The 24,990-nt window shown below is 42.4% G+C and overlaps 1 protein-coding gene across 1 annotated transcript in view; it reads right to left on the minus strand.

The window, feature by feature from the left end:
• Positions 1-24,990, minus strand: part of DAB1 (Dab, reelin signal transducer, homolog 1 (Drosophila)) — a 155,114-nt gene that overhangs the window by 50,571 nt on the left and 79,553 nt on the right. Inside the window, exons 5-7 of the mRNA XM_008585671.1 lie at positions 24,533-24,571; positions 22,608-22,673; positions 15,455-15,514 (exon numbers count right to left, since the gene is read on the minus strand). Of these exons, the coding sequence (XP_008583893.1) occupies positions 15,455-15,514; positions 22,608-22,673; positions 24,533-24,571 (165 nt within the window). The remainder of the gene's footprint in view (positions 1-15,454; positions 15,515-22,607; positions 22,674-24,532; positions 24,572-24,990) is intronic.

The following is a 24,990-nucleotide window of genomic DNA, read 5'->3' on the forward strand; positions in this document are numbered from 1 at the left end:
AGGAGTGGGGCCCAGAAACTTGTGTTTTTAAAAGTTTTGCAAATCGTTATTATGCAATGCAGCCTTTGGGAATCACTGAGCTAGATGTAGCTTGCCAAGCACTGTGCACAGCCCCCAGCTGCTAGTAAATGTTCAGCAAGTGTTAGTTTCTTGCTTCCTTTCTAAGGCACTGCAAAAACAAGTTTTGTGTCCTTCATGTTGGGACTGTCAGCAATATATATTTTCTTATTCCCCATGATTGGTCATTTAGCTCTTGGTCTTTTTTTCTTAACCAGAGTTTGTTCATTATTCTTCTGCAACCACTAATAACGGCAGTTAGGGAGAAAGAAAGAACCTCAACGTGATGATTTACCCTGAAAAGCTGAATTACTGTACCCAGAGAGAATGAGTGTCAGCATCAATGGATATTTATGGGGAAACTGTATATTATAGCTCTGCTCATTAGAGATGCTGTAGTTAAGGTTCTGTGAATGTTAATGATCTGTATTAGAGGAATAATGACAGGCTCACAGCAGCAGCAGCAGCAGTTAACAGATATCCCTGAATCACATTTTCCTACCATGTGATAGATCTCCAAGTAATCTGATTTATACCCTCAGAAGAAGCAGGCACTCTTCAGGGCACTTGTATCTTGGAGGTAGTACTGTCATTGCTTCAGCACAGGTAGCATTATTGGCAAAAAGTTTCAAGAACAAGATGGAGAGAAGCCTCCTGCCTTCTGTTTGAAATCTCACATGTTCTGGTCTTAGAGGCAGCTTGGCCCAGCAGGAAGAACATTCACCAACTTCGGGCAGGGTGGCCCTAGATCCTGGTTTGCCTAAGACAGCTCCTTTTTATGCCTATTGTCTTGATGTAATTGTCAATAGAATACCCCCTTCACTTTCAAGAGTGCCCTAATTTGGATGATAAACTAGGTCACCCTAGTTTTAGGGTCAGAGAGAGGTGGATTAGATTCTTAGTTACGCCTCTTCTAGGTGTGCTATGTGATTTAACTTCTCTGACTTTCAATATACTTTATGGTAGAGAAGACACCTACTTCTTAAGACTGGAGAGTCTTGAAATAGCACATTAAGTGCCTAGAGCAGTCCCTTGCTTGGTGAGGGCTCAATATTTGGTAGTGACAATTGTTTGTTATCTTTACCTGCTAAGGACTGAATGTTTGTATTTCCGCAAAATTTATATGTTGAAGCCATAACATCCAATGTGATGGTATTTAGAGATAGGGCCTTTGGGAGGTAATGAGGGTCAGATTAGGTCATAAGAATGGGGCCCTCTGATGGGATTAGTGGCCTTATAAGAAGAAGAAGAAAGATCTCTCTCTCTTTCTCTCTCCAGAATGTACATATTGAAGAAAGGCCATGTGAGAACACAGAGAGAAGCTGGTGGTCTACAACCCAAGGAAAGAGCTCTCACCAGGAACTGAGTCAGCTGGCAATTTAATCTTGGATTTCCCACCCCCCAGAACTGTGAGACAATTTATTTCAGTTGTTAAAGTCATTCTGTCTACGGTATTTTGTTATGGCATCCCCAGCGAATTCAGACACGACCCCATTGCTATGGTGCTCCCTGCAGGTGCAGCCCCACTCCAGGCTCTCAAGTTAAACTTGATCTCATTGACATCATTGCTTGGGCATGGAGAATTGAAGGCACTCCAACCCCATGTGCTATGCACCAATACTTACTCCCTCCAGTAGACCAAAAGCACCCTAGTCGCTGGGCCAGGTCATCTTTACCCTCAAAGCTCTTGAAGTGCTTAGTATAGTTTTTTTGTCCATACACTAGTTTATAATAAAAATTATGCCTAACATTTAACTCAAAGCTCTTTAAGTGCTTAGTATAGTTTTTTTGTCCATACACTAGTTTATAATAAAAATTATGCCTAACATTTACTGAGCACTTCCTATGTGCCAGGTGGTGTTATAAATTTCATATGTATATTACCTTATAGGGTCCTCAAAAAGACTTTATAAGGTAGATATGATAGCCATTATCCTTGTTTTATAGGTGAACAAATTGAGGCACAGAGAAGTTTAAATAACTTGCTCAAGGTCACACAGCTGGTAATTAAGGGAAAAAAAATTTCAAGCCCAAGTAGGCTGCAAAGCTCACACTTGTAACTGCAATACATTGTTGCACGCCAATTACTGAGTACCTCCTCTATGCCAAACACAATAATAATTACATCTCTCACCAATCCTCACAATAACCCAGGGAAATAGCTCTCCCCATCCTGTTAACCGTTCACTAAGAATCCAAAAGATAAAGCAATTTGCCTAGAGTCACACAGCTAAGAAGTATAAGGTACCAACTAACTTCAAATTGCGTGCTATTTCTGTTGTTTCAAAGCCTCTCAAAGAGTAGGCTCCCAGTCTGTGTTCATGATTTATATTACAGAATAACAAAGTCTTAGATAGAAAATAACCTGAAGGATCTCATCTGACCTCTGTACTTCTTCCACCCATGGAATTAACTAGTGGGTTCCTTTGGACAGTGATTTTCACACTACCCTCTCTGGATCCCTTCCTTTCCAGGACCTTCTGTCCTTTTACAGTGAGTAAGAGGGAGGGCTTCCTGGTTGAGACTCCAACCCAGCTGCAATCATATCTCCTCGTTTGTCTTTTTATATTGCAGCCTGCCAGGCATGTTCCATTCCAGTAAAGGTTCTTGGGTTTTATAAAAAGTTTGCAGCCCACTCCTCCAGGGAACCAGTGGCTAGCATTTTAGTAGATGAGTGGAGTGATCATTGTTTTATCCAGATGAGCTTTTTTCCAACACATCACTGAGCAAACAAGACACCAGGCAACTGCGTATGCAACCATACATTCCCTTCCCCACTTGCATTTGTGGAAAACAAGTTTCAAGAATTATTTAACAGTGAGCTGTCTTCAACTCTGCTTGATTCCATTAACGAGAGCCCAGTTTTTCAACCTTGGAAGAAAGAGCCAGATATCATTCAAAGTGATAAAGTGACACAACACAAATGTGAGACATGGACTGAGAACAGAGGAGATGAAAGGGATTATTGCTGCCTTTGGATAGAACCTGAAGACAGCAGGTGGAAAGGCTGATGTACAAACACTCTTGGAAGTTAGAGACATAAAACTGTGTATATGTAAATGACATAGCCTACAGGGGAGGAGAGAGGGCACTTGGACCCTGGTCCCTGATTACCTGACTCCCCCAAAGCTTGCACCACAGAAGTAGCCTAGGCTCCATGTTTGTCTCACCCCTCAAATCAGCAAGATTTTCCAGATCTACCCCTGTCATTCACTCAAACTCACTTTGCTCTTCTGTCTACACCACCTTGCCCCTAGTCTGGACCCATATAGGTCCTCACCTGCCTACCCCTTGACCTCTTGCCCTTTCTTTACTCTGTGCTGTGTCACAGGGGCAGTCCCTGTAAACTCCATTGCCCAGGCTCCCTTGCCAACCCACTTTCACTTGGGTTTGGTCAACAGAAGGTTGGAAACTGGATGGTGGGCAGAAGGGAGAAGCAGTTCATTTCCTTCCAGCTCTCTTCAGACAGTATTTCTGGCCAGGCCTGAGTCTCCTGTATGGGGTTAGCTTCCACCAGACAGCCCCTCTCCCCACTGAGCAGCTCCCTTTATGGTCCCAGCACCCACTGACAGCCCCACCTCCTGGGCTCTGCTAACACCACCTACTTGCCTTATGCTTCTAGCCCTAGGGATGGTAGCTACTTCCGACAATTGCTGATATGGGCTGCCCCACTGTCCTGTTTGGCTTTTCTGCTCTTCTAACACCTTTGTAACTAGTTTTAGTTTTCCACATTAAATTCCCTCTATTAAACTACTTGGTATGGGTTCTGCTTTCCTGACTCTATCCTGATGAGTACACTTAGGTAATTCTATTAGCTTCTTAACGGTCTTCCTACCTGCCACTGCCACCGGCCACCACAGTGACATTGAGAAATACAACTCTAATAGTGTCACCCTACCACCAAAAAGCATCAGTGACTTCCCAGATCACAGCCTTTCAGCACCACATTTCAGGCCCTTAACTCACTGAGGCCAGCTTCCCTTTGCGTCCTCGCTTGCTGTTCCCATGAAAACATCTTGTGGTCCTGCTACCCCAGGCTGCTAAACAGCCCCTGGGATATGTCAGGCTTTTCTCCATCTCAGTGTCTTTAAACATTTGGTTCCCTCTTGCTGAAAACTGTCCCACCCTTTCTCCAATGGCAAACTTCCATCACCTTTTAAGATTCTATTCAAATCATATCCCCTGGGTGAAGATCTCCCTAATCTCCTTCAGGCAAAGTTTACTGCCCTTCCATATAGCATCTTGTACACAGATTACAGCCCGATTATATTAATTGTAATTATTATTTTTTGTCTATCTTCTTCTTGAGACCATTAAGATTCTTAAGCAGCCTATCCTATTCACTTTTATACCCCTAGAGAATAGAACACTATCTGATAGATAGGAGGTTCTTAGTAAATGCTTGCTCAGTGGATGAATGAATGAATGAGGTTTAAGGGGAACTCAGATAAAAGAAGGGCTTTCTAGCAATTGGAGCTCTGGGATTAAAAAATTAGTGAAAGTCTGCCACACAGGAATGTAAGCTGAAGGAAAAGTCAGGAACATTCATCCTCACCTTCTCAAATGCTCTTGAGGGATTCTTGTGTTGATAGGAGATGCTAAACCAGATAACATCTTTTTTTAATGTTCCTACTAACTCTAAGACTCCAGGAATTCAAGATTCTATCTCAGGACAATTTTTAAGTACAGCTAAAAGAAAGCCCACCTAAGAAACATCAAAAGGGACAACTTTCTATTCATTTGTGGGAATATGCAGATTCAGATTTCCTTCCCTCGCTATGAAACAGCCTCCTCTTGTGTGACATCTATGTTAACTGCATTGCAATAATTATAATTTCTCTACAATGTGGTGCTTAATGAGGAGACAACTTTCTATTCATTTGTGGGAATATGCAGATTCAGATTTCCTTCCCTCGCTATGAAACAACCTCCTCTTGTGTAACATCTATGTTAACTGCATTGCAATAATTATAATTTCTCTACAATGTGGTGCTTAATGAGGAAGTGAAACTGACAAATGTTCAGACTAGATTTAATCCAATTATGCAACATCTTGATCTGGATTTCAAACTGAAGGAAAAACCAACTGCTGAATTGTGAATGAAAATTTACTTGCCATAAAAGATGGGGAGGAGGGAGTCGGGAACAGTTGTCCAGAGAATTCTTGCAGTTCTTCACATTAATGGATTGACTCTTCCTACATTTGCAGCAGGAAAACGGAATTAAATCTAGGGCAAAGAAACTCAACCAAATGCTCATTTCTCGGGGATAGGGGTTGTACAGAAACACACGGAGTGTTTGGAGGACGGGATACAGAAGTGGCAAAATGAGAATCTTTCTGAGCTTCAGAGGTGGGTGGCTGTCAATGAAATTTGTTCTTTGTGGTTCGCAAGCGTGTCTTCAACATTCAGGGAGAAGAAAGCAGTCTGCCAGGCGGAGCGAGGGTTTGGAAATGAATTAGATACAGGCATGAGCACTTGGAACTCAGTCTAAAGGAGGAGAGAGGTGTTCACAGCCTCCAGAGGGAAAAGTGCTACTATCAAGAGTCTAGAAGCAATGAGCAATGGGGGATGGGACCGGAGGCCTGAGTACTGATTCTGATTAGGGTGAGGGTAAGGAGATGGAGGGCTTTGCATTTTCTTTAATCATAAAGGCAGTATGTTTTACTGGGAATTGTGTGGGTGCCCTCTTTAGGGTTCAAATTCTAGCTCTGCCCCTTACTAGCTTTGTGACTGTGCGTGAGTGATATGACCTCCTTAAGCCTCAGTTTCTTCATATGTAAATGATACCTTCCTCCTAGGGTAGTGATTACTGCAAAAGAGATAAGCTGAATCCAGAGCCTAGGCTGCCCATGGCACAAAGCACATGCTCCATAAGTTCTAGCTACATTTTTAACTACTAAATTAGCCCTAGACTCTTAGTATGTATGGTTAGCGGTTGATGATTGAATCTGACATCTCAATCATCATAATTTTTATCAGTTTCTCCCAGTGTGGCTCGTTTTTAAGACATGCCAGATAGATTCCTAGCCCTAATTCTAAGCTTTCCAGAAGGAAACTAAGGTGGAACAGATTTTCTAGGCACCTACTCTATGCCCAATGCTGCTTCTTTTCAAGACATGCCAGATAGATTCCTAGCCCTAATTCTAAGCTCTCCAGAAGGAAACTAAGGTGGAACAGATTTTCTAGGCACCTACTCTATGCCCAATGCTGCTTAGTGAGGCGACCTGATTGTAATACTTGATAAACTTTTTAAAATCCTAAGCACTAAGTTCACAGGGCAACACCAGAACTCACTGCTGTGCATTTCAGAGTGATCTGCTGTAAAGTCGAGGTAATAACAGTGAAGATAGGAATGGGGTACCTGACATGGCAGCTGACATGTTGGGTGCAAGATTAGGAGATAAATGCTGGCTTACATAATGGACTTGGTGGCAAACAGAACGTGAAAGTAGATGAATAATTCTGAGGTCCACCAGGGCAGTCCCCTTCACAATATAAGAATCCCCCATAGAACCATTCATCTGCTGCTGGAGTACTCTTAGGGGCAAAGAGCTCACTCCTCCAAGAGGCTGTCCTTTCTTCTGAAAATCAGCTCAGATGGTCTGAAATTTCTTTCTTATACTGAGCCCAGATTTGCCCTCTCGTCATACCATGCACCTTTTCCCTTAATCACAAACAGTCCATAAAATAATTGGAGGCAACGAATACATACCATCCCTAGGTCTTTTGCTTTCGTGGGGTTTCAAAAAAGCAGAAAAGGCTTTCACAGACATTACCTTCTGAGTCTCACCAGGGCTCCAAGATGTCAGCAGGGGATGACTGTCATTTCCATTTTGCAGATAAGGAAAATGAGTTTCAGAAAGTTGAAGTGATTAACAAAGATCATACCCAAAGCGAGGAAAGAATCTTGAGATGTCTGATCATTCCTTTCAGTTTCTGAAACCACGTTTCATCAAAAGGAAATTAATGTCTAGTCAAACTTATCAATGTGATGATATGTGTTCTTCCCATTTACAACTATGCAAACTTTTAAGAACTTTCTGAAGGCCAAAAAAATTTTAGCTAGAATCCACTGACTGGTTTTTACTGATAATTAGAAAGCTTTTTATACCACTATATAAAAGGGTTTTAAACCGGGCGACTATAAAGTGAAGGATAAAAGATCTTTTTCAGCTGTAAGAATAGTACGTGGGGAATGGGGAGAGGGGAGAAGAAAATCACGAAGTATTTCTCATGCAAAAATGACACGAGTCACGGTAAGGTTTCAGTCTGTGTCATTTGAACCAACTGACTGTGAAGGTCAAGTCTCAACCAAGTTTAGCATCCTAGGGCATAAATAGGTCTGAAATAGGCACTTCAGCAGCCTGTGAATGCACCACTCCACTCGCGGTCCCACTGTGGGACTAGAATCATGTTCAAATGCTAACAGAGTGCAAAAAGCACTAAATAATGAATGCAGTGATGGGATGCTCGGCAGACACCTTCCTTCCCACTCAGGAATGTACAATTTTGACAGTCACAAAGAGGCCAGGATATTTGCCTAAAAACAGGTCTGACATCAAAAGCTGCCAGAACCAAAGACTACCTGTATTTCCCTTTCTCCTTGAGATGGAAACTGATGATAGATTAATCCGCTGAGTGCTGTTGAGTAGAGGCGTATGGACTCAGGAGTCAGAAAGACTCAGTGATCTACCTAGAAGGTGCTTCCACATTCTTCTGCTTGTTCCAATCCTGCTCATCCTCTCTCTCCATCCATTTAACACCTCCTGTTAGCAAGCATTTATACTGTTGGCTTTCAGAGACCGTGACATAAAAATATACCTTTGTATTTAAGATCACAGGAGAAATTAGCCCCTGTGCAAAGCTTCCAGCTGCCTTGACCAGGAAGAGATAAAATGTATATTTCTTGGAGTGAGTGGGACTTATGCTTATCTTGGCTCAGAGTTCCTAGGACAGAGTGGAGGAAAGTGTAGCATGACCCTAAAAACAAACCTGCTAGAAGAAGGGGACATCATAGGTCCAAATTAAAATCAGTGAACAAAAGCATCCAAATGTGTTATTTGAAAAAGTAGAACAAGAAAGGTGCCCTAACCATGGCTGAGCCTCCTGAGTTGATGGGCCAAGGAGGGTTAGACTAGGGCAAGAAGGAGTGAAAGTGAAGGAGGAAGGTAAAGAGAGAATCATCTTTCTGTCTGTACCTGGGCCTTAGCTCATCAAAACGAAACTCTGCTCCCAGAAGTTGACACACTATGTGACGAGACCATTAAGAAAAAAAATAAATTCTAACTTCTGCTTCCTAAGAATATGGAATCACCTGATACATCAAATTTGCCACTAATGTCAAGGTGTCTCTGTCGATGGGAGAGTGAGGTGGGGTCCTGTGGGCTTCAAGGCCTACAAAATTGACATGTTACATGTGTCCTTTTCTGGGGGGAGGATCCACCACCAAAATCTCTGAGACCAAAATCCCAAGAAGAATTACCTTAGAGATAGTGATGATTAAAATTGATTCCTGTCCCCTAGGAGCTCTCAGAAAAACAGGGGAAAGATACAGCATAAAAGCCCCCAGCTATTGAATTCTCACTGCACTAAGCACTGTGCCATTCACAGACTTTAGCTCAGTCGGTCCTTACACAAAAGCTCTAAGGCAGGTGCTATCATCAACTCCATTTTACAGGTGACAAAACCAAGATTTTGAGAGATTAATTGAAGTAGCCAAAGTCACAAAGCTAGGAAATGGTGAAGACAGGACTCAAATCCAAACTGTTCTGACCCCAAAGCCCAGACTTTTAACCACTAGGAAAGTTCAGCAGGAGTCATTCAGGAGAGCAATTTTCCTAGGGATTTGAGTAAAACAAAAGAGACAAAATGCCATTTTAAGTGAATCTTAAATCTTGAACCAAGAAAAATTTCAGCAAGAGTGTTAGAGTGGGAAAGGAGGATGGACAGAAGTTTATGGTGAAAGAAAGGAGGGTGGCCTGGGGGTCTGAGTTCACTGAGGCTGTTTCTAAGAGATAAGATTCAAGGGATCCAGGTCCTGGAATTGAGAGGCCAGGTCACTGAATGGGCTATCCAATGAAATAGTGAAATCTCCCCAGAAAATGGCCAAAAATAGGGAAGGCAACAAAAAATACAAGAGTGGGATCAGAGAAGAAAGTATGTTTTATATTTCAACACTTGATTATCACAATTCAGTAGTGATTTTATACATAGACTGTGGTAGGCTGGTTGCATAATACATCTGCCTGTCACCTCTCCATACATCCATGCCCTTTTGCATTGACACTTTGCAGCAGTTCCACCAAAGGGTAGAGTTTCTTCCCCACCCCTTGAATCTGAGACAGGCTTATAAATTGCTTTGGCTAAAGAATGTGGCAGCAGTGACATATGTAGACTGCCAGAGACTTTGTGTGCCTCCACTCATGTTCTGGGGAACTTGTACGAAGAGTGGGGGACCACTCTGTGACCAAGCCAAGTAAACCTGTTGGAGGAGATGCTATGTGGAAGAGAATCCTCCTGCCCCATGTGAAGCCATCCTAACCACTCTATAGCCAGCCAACCCCAAACATGTGAGTGAGCCCAGCGAAGACTGGCAGAGCTGCCTACATGACCACAGCTGACCACAGGCATGCAAGCCAAGGAGCTCAGGGAAAAGCAAACACCAGAAGATCCAAGCAGCTGATCTACAGACTTGTGAGCAATAACAAATGCTGTTGCTTTACGTCCCTGAGTTTTAGGGTAAATTGTTTTGCATCAGTAGCACATTCATGGGCACATACACACACATCTCTTTTTCCAACAAGTCTCCAATGGAATGATTCTCAAAGTGAGAAGTATTGGATTTCGTATAAAAAAAGAATTTTTAGGTAAAAGAAATTGAGAAATGTTCAATTTATGTAGTATATATTCATATATTCATAGTAAATTCATATCATACATTTATATATAGATATTTGACTGATTATACATGTTAACAAATTAAAGGGTCTGAATGTCTTAAAGAATTAACTTTTTGGATGAACCTGTGAACATCGGGTTGGCCAATGTTCCTTGAAACATCAGTCTGAGGGTAGATGCTGTTTTTCTTCCACACTGCTCTTATCGTAGAGAAGACTCAAGAGCCACCATGGGTTGAGTGTGAAGATGACTGGATGGAATATAGGACCCCTCTTTTCCCTTTTCTCTCTTTTACATATTATATTCCTCTATAAAATTTTGATTTTTAAAAAGAAAGTCTGCAGCTATATGTAGTCTGAGAAATGGACTATGTAATTGCTATCTCTAATTGAATATTATCTGAGGCAAGGCAAAAGGTAGAATTGATGTACTCTTAAAATCCAAGAATTACACTGGTTTACAGACAAGGATCTGGCAAAATCAATGGGCTAAATCCTTTCCCCATCCTTCTATGTGCCATGCAAATGGTTCCAGGGGTTTCTGGGTGGAAGGACTATGCTGATTCTTAATTCTGTCAGATCGTGTCCCTCATATTTCATAATGTACAGGCCCCTTTTCAGTAAAAATTAAAGAACCTTGATGAGTCTAAACACTTTCCACACGGCCCCAGGAAGGAAGATTGACCTTAGGTAGAAAAGAAAACAAACAAACAAACAAACAAACAAACAAAACAGACAAAAAACTAAAAATAACTCTGCCAAGCAACGTACAGGCCCCTTTTCAGTAAAAATTAAAGAACCTTGATGAGTCTAAACACTTTCCACACGGCCCCAGGAAGGAAGATTGATCTTAGGTAGAAAAGAAAACAAACAAACAAACAAACAAACAAAACAGACAAAAAACTAAAAATAACTCTGCCAAGCAAGCAAAATGTTTTGGTTTGCCTGATGCAGAGTTCCTGACGTGGGAGGGGAGAGAACACAGGTGCGTGTGTGTGCCCGTGTGTGTTTAGAAGGCCATCTGTCTGTGTGGTGATCCAAGCCAGGAAGAATAAACAACACATTTTTATGGGGCAGAGGTGGAATAAGGCGAGAGCTGTTGAACACAGAGTGCAGGAAGGGGCCAGGGGAGGGGGCTTCTTTGGGAACAGACACTGTCTTAGTTTGACATGCTGCCTTTGGCCCCAGGAGGAAATAAACCGAATTGTCTGACAGTAGAAGTGCTTTGGGTCTAAAAGCACTCATTTGCTGGTTCATTCCTCATGTAGTCATTCGTTTGTTCACTTACGATTTTTGTTCATTCATTCACTACGTGAGCAGCTACTCTGCACCAATGTTCACTGGTAATCGGGACATGAATATGATAGGATTTCTGTCTTCAATGAACTCACAATGCAGGAGGTATGGAGTAAAGGAGACTGCTCCTGGTGAGTAATACAGTGTGACCAACATTTATTGTCTCTATTTATTGCTAGTGCATGCTGAGTGATTACTGTTAGTAATCTAACTAAACCCTTAGAATTTAGTTTTCGTATCATCGTTGTATAGATGAGAAGACCAAAGAATGAATAGAGCAAAGGACTCACTCAAGGTCACATAGCTGGTGATAAAGGCGGGATTTGAACTCGGATCTCTCTCACAGCTTGGGTTACTACCTTGGTCCTCAGCGGCAACTGTATTTGAGGCACTGTGCTAGGTGCTGAGATTACAGAGCTGCATGAGATATTTCAGCCAAGGCTTTTGAGGAACTCAAACTTCAATGGCTTACATGGAAACATTAAGAAAAAATGACAATCCATTGTGATTACTGCAGAGAGAAGTATAGAGTTGCCCCAGAGGGACTGATTACCCTGTTTGGGTATGGAAGGCTTCCCAGAGGAGGTGTGTAATCACCTAGAAGAGTTGACAATCTCCAGCTCTGTGAGAACTGTTTGATAGAGCGTTGCTTATAATAGCAACCCATGGAAATGTTCTCATGTAATCTAATTAACCTTCTCTGTTAAGGGTTTTGCATAAATGTCTCCTTTAATCCTCCAAACATATCTACAAAGCAGGTATTATTTTCCTTTTATAGATGATGACATAGAGGATAAGAGATGCAAATATCCCCTCAGGGACCCTTAATAAGTGGCCATGATAACAGCTTTGCCCAGATCTGACTCTAAAGATCAGGCCATTTTGGGGGGTGCTGACTTCCCCAAGGACAGCCCCATCTATCATCTGGCTCTGTAAAGACCTGGATCCAAGGAAGAAAAAACCAGGTGGGGCCTAAAACAACAGGCCACTGGGCAGTTTGCCTTCTTGTGGGAAACTTGTGGAAGTCCCACAACTCCTTGGAAGCAGCTTAACATGCAGTAAGTGGGTTATCTCTGGTTCATTTTTCTGGCTAAGGGGCAGGTGGTGAAGAAGCAAACAGTGAGATCCTGGCTGGCATTTTCAGAGCACAGAGGTACCCTAGAGCATGTGCACTCAACAGAGAGGTGGATCTACAAGAAGAAGCCTGAAGGCAGGAAGATCCCAGCGTAAGGAGGGTTGTGTGTATTTAATGTACCTCTGGGAGGTTTAGGCAGGTGGGATCAACTTTCCAATACACATACTATTTTCTCCTCATCTAGGTTCAGTAATCCCTTGTGGTAGATATGAACAATGAGAATCAGGGGCAAGGAAACTTACTGAAAATTCCACAGGTAGTAACAGAAGGAGCTCAGATTCCAACTGCATCCACTGGTCTCTACACTACAGCTTGAGTTTTTTACTTCCTGCCTCTCTTGGGCTTTTAGAAATGTTGAAAATAACTCATGGAGAAGTTCACATTACCATCAGATTGTTCTAGGACTCTGCAAACAGCTGGTGGGGACCCACTGCAGGCTGTTAAGGCAGCCTGGATATTTTCCAAGCAAAATTTCTAGTACATTTAGTTAATGACTATTTTGAAGTCAGAAAAACAGAAAGTTTCCTTTAAAAGAAAGTACCAGGGATTTTTATAAATTCCATCTGCAGGGTGGAGTCATTCATATATTTATTAAATATTCCCGGAGCAGCTGTGTTGTGACTGGCTTCGAAGTACCGGGCCCTGGGCTTGCTGCTGGTATTACAAGGACCTTGGGAAGCTCATGGAGTCAACGGGGATGAGGAAATATGATTAATAGAGAAATGATGGGGTAGGAGGGGGCACAAAGGCAGGAATGTTCTGTTGATGGCATTCGGAGCAGAAGTCCAGAAAGTCTCGCTGACAACACAAAGCTTGAAGTGAATGCAGGATCTTAGGGAAAGGCTGCAGAGGAAGTGGGGGAGGGTATGACTCCTTTAGGAAACCAGAGTTGGGTAGGGCTGGACCCAAAGGAGGCAGATGAGACAAGCAGGCTAGGGGGAGAGGGACCTTCAGGCAGCCTTCCTGTATTTCAGGCTAAGGAACTTGGGCTTGTTTTTTTTTTTTTCCCCCCCTGGAGCTATTAAGCATGGAGATGGTGCGGCCAGAATGGTTAATAAATTCACAAAGACCAAGGCAGCAAATAGAGCATGTTCCCTCACGTATCTGAACCTGTTAGTGACGAGTGAGGCAATTCAGGCCCAAATTGAATTGCAGGGAACTGTGTCGTGGGGCCTGAACCAGACTGAAACACTAAGAGCAGGCCAGCGTCTCAGCAATGACCAGGGGCTGGATGAGATGCAGAGGCCTCAGGGAGAAAAACTGCTTTTTTCCCTGAGCAGCAGTACACTGACTAGGGACCCTAGACTCAGGTTTTTAAGAAGGGGCCTGTACTTGCATGTGCTTTTTCATTAACACTAGCATGCACTGGGTTTCCGAAGCAGCATATAGGTGGGGAATGGTGGATTCAAGATACAAGCAGAGAGGGTTAGAGAAATGGACATTGATCAGAAAGAAGTTTCACTAGGGAAAAGGGGAGAAGGGGCAGGCGAGGGTGAGACTGGACCGGAAAGACTCGTGATTGCAGAATACGGAATCTCAGGTTTGGTAGGGACACAGAGACCTCATCCCGCTATCTACCTGTTTGGGGTTGGGATCGGCCTGGTAGTCTTTCTGCCGAGTGTCTTCAGGCCCTGCTTGCCAGCTCCACTGACAGTGAGCTCACTCTCCTAAATGGCAGCTGTTCCACCCTTAAACAGCTCTGACTGTTGGGAGGGCCACCCTCACTTTGAACTGGCCTCGGCTTTCTTGTAGAGCCACTCACTGGTCTCCATTCCACAATTTGACTAACAGAACAGTATAATTTCTCTTCTTATACAATGGCCCTTTGCAATCCCATCTCCATATTTACGGTTTCTTTTCTCCAAGCCAAACATTTCTGGGTCGTTCAGCTGCTCCCTGTGGGATGGGGTTCCGAATCCCCTTATTAATCTTACCTTGAAACATGCAGGTGCGTGTGTTTATGTCTCTCGTAGTATGGGGTCCAGAACTGATAACATTGTTCCAGGTAGAATTATTTTAGTTTCATAACAGCTCTGTTAGGGCCAGAGCTGGGATTCTTGGGGGTCTGCTGACTTCAAAGCCAGTTTGCTTCCCACACATTGTTGAGATAAATGAGACCAATAGTGACTAAATTCCAGGTAGAATTATTTTAGTTTCATAACAGCTCTGTTAGGGCCAGAGCTGGGATTCTTGGGGGTCTGCAGACTTCAAAGCCAGTTTGCTTCCCACACATTGTTGAGATAAATGAGACCAATAGTGACTAAACCTCCTAAACACTCTAAACACCAGTTCTTTTTTACATAGGCTGTGGCAAAGTCACATGTGCTACTGCTCAAGAGCCTTCACTGGCTCCCCAGTGCTGCCTGAATCACATATAGAGGTTGCCTTCTGAGTGCCAGTTGGAGGTCCTCAATGTGAGTTCTGGGTCTAGCCATGGCTGGGGACAGGACCACAGAGCTGGGGATTTTCCTTTCTGGCTCAGATTCCCAGGAGTCCTACCAGCAGAGGGGATGCAGAGGCAGTGGACCTTGTCCTGAGTGCAGCATGCCTCCTGCATTCTCTGCAAGCCCACTACACATGGCCTTTCCCACCACACTGTGCCTACTGGTTGGACCCTTACACAACCCAAAGGCCCTGGCTGGCCTTACTCCTATTGTCCCTTTCAAACTTCTCAACCACTCTCATATTGCATGGGCAGCTCTCTTCCCAGGAAAAAGACATGGTTCTTTCCTTGACCAGGTATAATAAGGCCTTCGCTGGAGACTTTGGCCATGGAACACTCGAGATTTTAAAGCCCTTGGACAGAGAGATTTGCATGATTCAACTCACTTCCACTCACAGGACCAGAGCTTCATCCAGATTGGTACCCCTTCCTCAGCCCTACCACTTCTGCCTTATGCCTCCTTCCCTCTGGCCCACTGAGGCATCTCCAGCATGCAGTCCCCAGCCAAGCCATACGGGTTGTGACACTCATTCCAGAAGAGGGGCTCTCTTCTGCAGGTTGCAGACATAGTCTTGGTATGAATCCAGCTCACAGAAACCTGGCAGTAGAGAGGAGCTGTACTTACACTTACAGGTTGGCTTTTTGGCACATCATAAACACCTTCCTTCTTTTGGCTGGTGGGAACCTGTGGAAAAACCAAATTCAGCACAGTCACGCTGCTCTGGTACTCCACTTTCAAAGAACAAAGCAACCAGACTTCAACTCCAAGCTGGCTGAGTCTATGTGAGAATGGCACCCAGACAGGCCCAAGGGGCCACCCCAATGGAGTGCTCTACCTGTGAAAGCATCAGGCCAGGCTCCTTCCCTTAGGCAGAATGGATAGCAGGGGCGGGGAGCATATCATTTAACACAGAATCATAGAATAGGAAGCTTCAGGGATCATGTGGTGAAAAAATAATCCTCCTTTTACTAAAGGTAAGAATGAAGCCTGGGGAGGTGCTATGATTTGCCCAAAGTGATTAAAAAACACTTTGTAGCTGAGTTTAAACTGCTCCATGCTAACTCTGAGATTCAGGCTATTTAAAATATAATAGCAAATACCAAGATCCGAGTACGAAGTACAGCTTCTGTTGGGATCATGTACAAGACATCTGATAATTACCAACGGCTTTCACGCAAGAAAAGGGCCTACGAATGGCATGAAAAGCATGGGACTGGGAACCAGAAGAACTTGATCACTTTTAACATTTATCTGTATCTTCCTCCCTTTCTCCCTTCTCTTACTTAATGCATGTGGTCTTCCTGGGCCACGTGCTTAATGAAATACCCTGAACAGGCCACTTAGCTGCTCTGAGCTTCCAGTTATCAAATGGGATCTATCAGCTTTGCCTCCCACTCAGGTTACTATGAGGATCAAATGATAAAATGGATATTAGATACAAAAACTATTAGGTACTATTGTACTGTAATGTGTCTGAATGATAATTTCTTTTGCCACTGACACATTATATAGATATGTACATGAACACTTTTTATGATTCTAACAATAGTGGATACATTGAATACTTTTCTAATGAGTCCATCAAGGGCTTTGAGATGAAACATTCCAGATGGAAGTGCTCATTAGTTGTTCCTTCTGCAACTGCCACAGCTTAGCTCACGCCTCCACTGCAGTCCCAGCCAGCAGAGGTTGTGTAATGGTCTGACCACGTGTCTGTCTTCCCATCAGACTGGGATCTCCTTAAGAGCAGGCATAGTGCCTACCGCCCAGTAGGCACTCAGTAAAGGACGGCTGGGTAAATGGAACATAGAGGAATGTGGGGAATTGTGACGAAAAAGTATCTGCTAGGCTTGGACCAGCTGACCACACCATTCTGCTAGGAGAAATAAGAATTTAAGCTTGTTCCTTAAGTCCCTTTGTCATTTTCAGTTTCATTTAACTTAAAATCCCCATAATAACCCTAAGAAATTGGTATTATCAACTCCACTTTAAATAGCAGAAAATGAGGCTCAGAGATGTTAGAGTAATTTGCCCAAAGTTTCAAAGCCATCAAGTGATCAGATTCAAACCCAGCTCTTTCTGGCTACCAAGCAAGACATTTATTTTTAACAGTATGAGCTAACATGGACGGGGCACTTTCTATGTGCCAGGCGCTGTCCTAAACATTTGTGTTTTACATACATTCTCATATAATCCTCAGGAGAAGTGTGACAGGAGAGGACTACAATGTCCCCATGTGGTAGAGGAGAGAAATGAGGCCTGAAGAGGATCCCGCAGTCAGTGAGTGGGGCAGCCAGGAGTCTGGGACTGGGCAGTTGACAACGTGACTGCTGCACTATACAGACAGCTGTTTTGGGTGCATCTTTTTCATTGACATCACATCCTATATTCCCAGAAGCTTGTGCGCATTCTTGCAGAAAACAGAACTAAGAGTGTGCATAGCTGTGTGGAAGATGCACTTCCAGAGCTGTCTTTGCAAACCTCAGTTTGCAAGTAGCCAATGAAGAATGTAATTTCTTTGCTCCTGATAACCGGGCTGCATCTAAAAGGAATCCTCTAAGAATGCCTACAGAGTCCTTGTTAACGAGGGCCAATAAATTACCAGCCCTCACTTTTGTTTTTACTAGCTCACCCTTTACCGAGCAAAATGAACAGCATTCTGTTTCCCGTAATTCACTGCTCACTACGGGCACTTAGCACAGTTGAACCGCAGCTGCCTCTCAATTATCCCTGCAAATGGAGGAGAAGCGGTGGGATGGATAAACCCAAACTGTGCATAATTGAAAAAGCTTTTCGACTTGGCTCTCCCATGGGTGAGATATCAATCTGCCTGTTTGTCCTTTAAGATTTCTCTCAGCTGGGACATCCTCTCGGAAGCCTTGCTTGACACTCTAGGCCTGGTTTGGAGCCTTCCTCTGTACTCTTGTAACCTTGATGAATTCTTTTATTAAAATGTAAAAGTCACCAAGTACCTATTACATGGCATCACTGTGCTTTTCTGGGACAATGATGGCAAACAAGATGAATATGGCCTCTGATTTAACAAAGCTCATTGTCTTATTGGGGGAGATGGATAAGTAATCCAGCTACTGAAATGAAGTATAAAATGTGCTTTATTTTTTCATGGGAGTTATCACACCACATTATAACTGTTCACAGGTCTATAGTACCACAGCTCTGTAAGCTTGCTGAGGGAAGGGCAGATATTTTATTATCCAGCGTCCCTGTCTGTAGATATTGATTAAACAAAGAAATGTCTAATCATCAAACATTTACCATGAGTATGAAGGTCTATGTTCCTGGATCTCATCTCTGCCTGCTGGTCCATTCCATCTACACAGACCACTGCAGTAGTACAATGTTGTAGACAGATAAAAGTTTCAGGCTGTAAAGTACCAGAAGACTGCTTCCTAATTCTGACTCTGCTACAGGCTGTGTAACTCAGAGAAGTCATTTTGATCTGTGAAACTCAGTTTCCTCATCCGGTCACTGTGAGCACCTAAGGAGTTGTCTATAAACTCCTTGAGGGTGGGGACGATGCCACGGTCACTATTACTTCTCCATGTGCCTGGCACATGCAAGGTGATCCAAAAATACTCACTTTTGAATGAACAAGTTAATAGGTGTTAAATTACTCTAAAAATTCTACATGAAGTTCTATACATGCAGAAGACACTTTCTTTTACTTCAGCAACATGTTAATACATACTGGGTAGAGGCAGCTCAAGGTTGTGTTGGGTGACACAGGACTAGAGACTCATCATTTTTATATAATGATACCTGACACATGTTGAGTGAGTGATGAACAATGATTTTTGAGTAAATGAACTTGGAAAATGCCCACTTGGAAAGCTGAGATCTCGCTTATGTAGGAAGTACTAAAGAACAATGGGATTACAATGAGAGGTTCTGAATTTGGGCTCAGTGCTTAAGTTGGGGAAACTAGATTTTCTTACATTTAAAAAGATAGTCATCAAAGCTGTTATCCTATCTCTCTGAGTCATTGGAAGGGCCCAAATTAAGTGATGTGTAAAAATGCTTTGTACTGTGAGGCTCTGTGTTGGTTTAAAAAGACAAGTGATAACTGTGAGCTACAGAAAGTGAAAGACAATTATTATTAATATAGTTGGGAAAGTGAGACTACTGATCCTCAAAAAGAGGTTACATTTATGCAAGACCCTCTCCCTCCCTGATGTTGGATATAAATAGCAAAGTAAAGTGAGGCTGCAGCTTTTTGCTAGGCTCTCAGACAAGAGGAGGTACACAAGTTATGTTCTACTTCACTAAATATGTCATTATAAGACATCCTGAACAACATCTGAAATTAACAACACAAGAAGTAAAGGGAACTAACGTTTACACAGGACATACTACGGACTAGTGTCTCTCCGTGTCACTTTACATCTTCACATCACTTCTGGGATCAGATAATATAAGAATCCTATTTTATAGCCCAAGAAACTGAGATACAAAAATTATGCACTTCACTCAAGGTCACAAAACAGTTACAGGATTAGGTCCCACATCTGTTTATCTCTTTCCAGAAAACAGGGAGGCATAAAACCTGAGTCAAGCCTGGGTAAAGCTGCAGTATGAGAAACATTGCAACCTCCTCAGGAGGAACAGCTATAGGACACTGGTAGGCCTTTAAAAAAAAAGAATGAAGCTCCTAACAGTAGTCCTTAAAAGCCCAGCCTTATCTTTAAGTCCAAAGCTTATCTCTTGGTAAGTAAATTTAGCCCCAGCACACTGGCAAGGTAAGAGAGGAAACTGACCCGAGGCCTCTTCTGTAGAAGGTGATAAAATATCATTCCCTTAAATAGTAGTTTCCTGTACATGATGGACAGATGGGAAGATTGGAGGTCGGAGCTGTTAAAACAAGTGTGATTTTTAGATAGTGACTTGAAACTTACACAGGATTTAACTGTAAAACTTAGAATCAGGAAATTCTGAGCTGAAAAAGGGCTCAGGATTTATTTATTTAGTTATAGAGGTGGGAGAGGCCCACAAATAGGAGTTCTACTTCTTGCTAGCTCTGTGACCCTGGGCAAGATACATTACCTCTGTGAGTCTTGCTTGCCTTATCGGTAAGGTGGGAATCATGACTCAAGCCACATAGGGTTGTTGTGAGAAATAATTAGATATTGCATGTAAACACACTGCTGTGATTCCAATACGTCCCTCAAAGTTCATGTGTTGGAAACTTAATCTCCAATGCAGCAGTGTTGGAAGGTGGGGACTTTAAGAGGTGCTTAAGTCATGAGGGCTCTGCCTTTGTTGCAGGAGTGGGTTAGTTATGAAGGGAGTGGAGTTCTGATAAAAGGGTGAGTTCAGTCCCCTTCCCCCATCTATCTATCTATCTATCTATCTATCTATCTATCTATCTATCTATCTATCTATCTATCTATCTATCTATCTATCTATCTATCTATCTATCTATCTATCTATCTATCTATCTATCTATCTATCTATCTATCTATCTATCTATCTATCTATCTATCTATCTATCTATCTATCTATCTATCTATCTATCTATCTATCTATCTATCTATCTATCTATCTATCTATCTATCTATCTATCTATCTATCTATCTATCTATCTATCTATCTATCTATCTATCTATCTATCTATCTATCTATCTATCTATCTATCTATCATCACCCTTCTCTCTCCTGTGTGCATGCACATATGCTCTCTTGCACTTCCACCTTCTGTCATGTGATGATTCAGTAAGAAGGTCCTCATGGGATGTGGGCCCCTTGACCTTGGACTTTCCACCTTCAGAACTGAAAAAATAAATCTCTCTTCTTCATAAATTATCTGGTCTCAGTTATTCTGTTATAATAGCACAAAAAAGACTAAGACACCCCCATTCACAGAGCTGGCCCACAACAGAGCACATGTGCCCACCCACATGCATGCACACACGTGCCCCATTTGTAAGAGTCTTGTTACCCTAAAGCAAGACAACATGCTTCTCCAAAGAATCAAAGTCCTATGGTGATGCACTAGTTTCAAAAAGCAGAAAACAGCCTTGCCTGAGAAATTCTTGAGTCTTACTTGCTTATTTTACAGATGAATAAACTGAGGCCCAGAGAGGGAAAGGAACTTGACAAGTTGAATTAATAGCTGCATTGGTACTTGTACTAAGATTCTGAATCCACACAGCCAGACCCCACATTCTGTGACCCAGGATGGGGTCTCTTGTTCACATTCTACACGTGAGCTTGTTTCATTCTCACACAGACATGTCAGTTAGGGAGAAATTACTCCCGTTTTATCATTGGGTAAACTGAGTCTCAGAGAGGGCAAGTGCCTTGCCCACTACCACACAGCCAAAGGTAGTTGGTGACAGAGCCAGAACTACAACACTGCTTTCTGCTGGCCTAAACCAGTTCTTTCCAGTACCCTCTGATGCCTCCCTCCTCCTCTATAGTCCAGCAGCGGGCTCAGCGGGAGCCCTGCCAACTACAGCTAGCTCTGTATTCAGAAACCTCATATTACAGAGCCTCATTTTATTTAAAAGGTGCATTCTCTTCCTAGAATGACTGGATAATAGTTCCTTTAGCCTCACATTGAGACAATGCAAGGCTGTACTTTAAAATATGACACTGGGGACAAGTGCAACTTTTCTTTCTAAAGAGAGAAACTTTGTAAGCGAAGACTTTAAACACAATCTCAGAACAAAACCTCACAATTGAATAGAATCCAGATGGATCCAGCAGAGAGAAATACTTAGATTATTATTCCACAAGGCTAGTTTAAACTGAGCTGCTGGTAGAACAAATATTAAATTTTGGTCACTTAGAGTTCTATGCATTTGATAGAAATTGGAAATATGTTTTACTTTTATTACACAAGTAATACACGCCCAAGGCAGAGTTAATAGACCACGCAACTAAGTAAATTAAAAAAATTACAATCACTTATTAAATACATTAAATTTTTTTCTTCTCCCATATGTTTGTTTTTCAAATTAGGATTAAAGTTCTAATTAGTGAAAAATCGGAGGTCGTCATATTTATTTGATGTGTTGCCATGCTGCAGTTACTCAAATGCTCTGATGGAGAAGCCTGGTACGAGAAGCCGAGCTCTACCTTCACACTCGTGGCTGGACTGGATGGAATCTTGGCTCTAAGCAGTTGTACAACCCTGAGTAAACTACTCAACACCTCGGAGTCTCAGTTTCCCCTGTAAAAGTAGGATCCAAATACCTACTTTAGAGCATATTTGTGAGAATTAAATGAGTTAAAAAGCATATTCAGTATTCTTCACGTAGTGAACATTTAAGAATATTAATTTACCTTTCCTTTAGGAGGGGTAAAACCTTTAGCTGTACTTTCTTTTAATTAGTCAATATTCCCAATGTTGTTTTCAAACAGCATTTTTAAACTTGAACTTTATTTTCAGTAGTGGAGTTAGCTTTTTTATAAAAAATCTGATGAGTACCTTCTTTTGATAAATGAAAGATCCTTCTGTATGATGGACATCAACTCTCCAGTGTATCACTTTAGTAAAATGAAATGTTCCATTTGCTTCTACTTAAAATAGTCAAGATCATTTAAAATGAAAACATTGTCCCCACTGGCCATTAAACATTTCCACAACAAGGCATGAAAACTACTGGCAAATTGCAGGGGAGCTAGAAGCCAATTCCTTCAAAGGTATTTTAACAAGCTTAGAATGACCAAAAGACGCTTTCTTCTTCATACTCATCAGTGCATTTGTGCATTTACTGATTGTGGTGCAATGCTAAGAGAGCAAGCAATTTTATACCTGATAAATGTTTTCTTCTGTTTCGGGATCACGGATTGGCTCATGTCCAGCCTCAAACACAATGTACTATTACACAGGAGCAGCCAGAGAAGAAAGGTCAGATGTGAAAAAGAAAGAGGAAAAAAAGCATTTGGAATTCAAGATACAAATCACCGTGAGCATTAAAGAAACACGCACAAGAGAAAATACCTTAAAGACACAACTGGATTACTGAAATAAAATGTGTCCTGCACATTCCTCCTTTTTCTAAGGAGAACTGCAGAGGTCTACCAGTCAGGCCTTCAACAATGATTGCCTGGGGCCCCTGCAGATCTTTCTGGAGATATAACCTCTTCATTCAGTGGCACTTTGTCTCAATACTGTTTGAATATGCTGGTATTGCTGAGTAAGAACACTAATTCATGGGAATGCTCAGGATCCCAAACTTTGTAAACTTTGGGTTATGGTTGAGTTGTTTTCCTTTGCCTGCTAAAGCCCAAGGTCATAGGACAACTCTGAAAATCTCAGAAGCCCCAAACTGTCTTCAGGATCCCAAACTTTGTAAACTTTGGGTTATGGTTGAGTTGTTTTCCCTTGCCTGCTAAAGCCCAAGGTCATAGGACAACTCTGAAAATCTCAGAAGCCCCAAACTGTCTCATCCCCCCAAATCACCTTGTTTTACATTCTCAGTTACAAATACTGAAAATCAATTTTTCCATGTGCATGTTTTAGATGCTAAAGGACTGGGACGTTTCAAAAAGGACTCTATTCTTCATACTCTGTGAGCCCGCCTGGCAGGGGCTGAAGCTCACATTGCAAACAAATCCTCACCCTTCAGCATTCTAATACAAGGCATGTCATTAAATGCAACTTTGGCTTTTGTTTGCCAAATATGTTAGATACTTCTTCCACTTCAAGTAATACTGTTTTGCTTTCATCACAGCAGTACTGGATTTCTTTGTGAAAATATGCATTTATATATAATACATATGTGACACACACACATATATAACACCAGTGTATCCCAGTTAGAAATATAAGTTTGAGGTTTTCTTTTGTGTTCAAAATTCAGTGTTTTGGCTTTTTTCTCTCCTTGGGAATAAGCACAGGGGAGGGGGAGGATGCCTCTTCCCTTTTTTCTGCATCTCTGTTTGAACTGAGCACAATACTTGCAAGCAAGAGAGGTCATCTCTCTACCCAGTCCTGGGCTGCAGACCGTGAAGACAGTCCAGAGGAAGCTAAGGCAGAGATGTCTTCAGGATCCCTCTCTCTCTCCTCACAGCGGCCTCTATGGCATGAGCCAGGTAATCAGAGGGTCAGCCTGCCCCGTTAGTGTCCCAGAGACTTCTTTTCATAGCCCTTCTAAAGCTTACAAACTACCCTTTGTGTTTGTGCTCAAATGTCACCAAAATGTCAGCCCCCATTTCTAGTGCTTAACTCAGAGAAGCCCGAGCCAGGTAATCAGAGGGTCAGCCTGCCCCGTTAGTGTCCCAGAGACTTCTTTTCATAGCCCTTCTAAAGCTTACAAACTACCCTTTGGGTTTGTGCTCAAATGTCACCAAAATGTCAGCCCCCATTTCTAGTGCTTAACTCAGAGAAGCCACCTCATTATTCATGTCCTCTCTAATGAATTCAGAATATTCAAGAGACATTTGAAAGCATTCAGCTCCAGGATCAAACTTTTATAGACTGTGGAGGGGGCAGAGGCAAGGGTTAGAAGGGAGAAGCGGGTCTCCTAATCCCATGCTATTGACGCTGGCCAAACTTCTGTTCGTTTTTATGGAAATTTGCCTCTGGAGGGGCTGGCAGCCCTCACCCTCAGAAATAATCTTGGTCCCTCTCCAGAGTCTGCAGCCGGTGGATTCTTCAGGTTTCTGATAAAAATGGCTGTGCCATAAGCCTAGCTAGTCCTGAACCTAAAACCTCCAACTAGTTTCAGACATTACCTGGTATACAGGATCTTCAACATCCTCTTCCAAAATCGTCTATTGCAGAGTAAGAAAAGGGAGGGTGTAAAGCAGAGGATATAAAGAAAGAAATGTGAGACTGTATTCAGAAATTACAGGACAGCACAGAAACCAGCTCTGGGCAGGATAGGCTGGTGGGTCATTAAGGTAGAAAACACATGGAAAAAGTCACAACTCTGTACCCCCCCCCCCTCCCCCCGGTGTTCACAGCAGTGAAAGCTATTGCCTGTCTTTAGTCTTCCTCCCCTGAAATCTTCCTCTGGATTAAAGTTTCACTTTCTCTAACATGTCAAGAATTTCAGAGAATAAGGGATCATTTCTAATGGCTTGCTTTGGGTGCCTGTAATTTACACAGGAACCTTTCATCTTTGTTTATTTCTACTTGGCGGCAGGAGGAGAAGGCTTGACTGTCAGTTTTCACATCTGTTTATTTTAAG

This window comes from Galeopterus variegatus, unplaced genomic scaffold (assembly GCF_000696425.1).
Source record: "Galeopterus variegatus unplaced genomic scaffold, G_variegatus-3.0.2 Scaffold3662, whole genome shotgun sequence".
In the NCBI taxonomy this organism is placed as follows: Eukaryota; Metazoa; Chordata; class Mammalia; order Dermoptera; family Cynocephalidae; genus Galeopterus; species Galeopterus variegatus.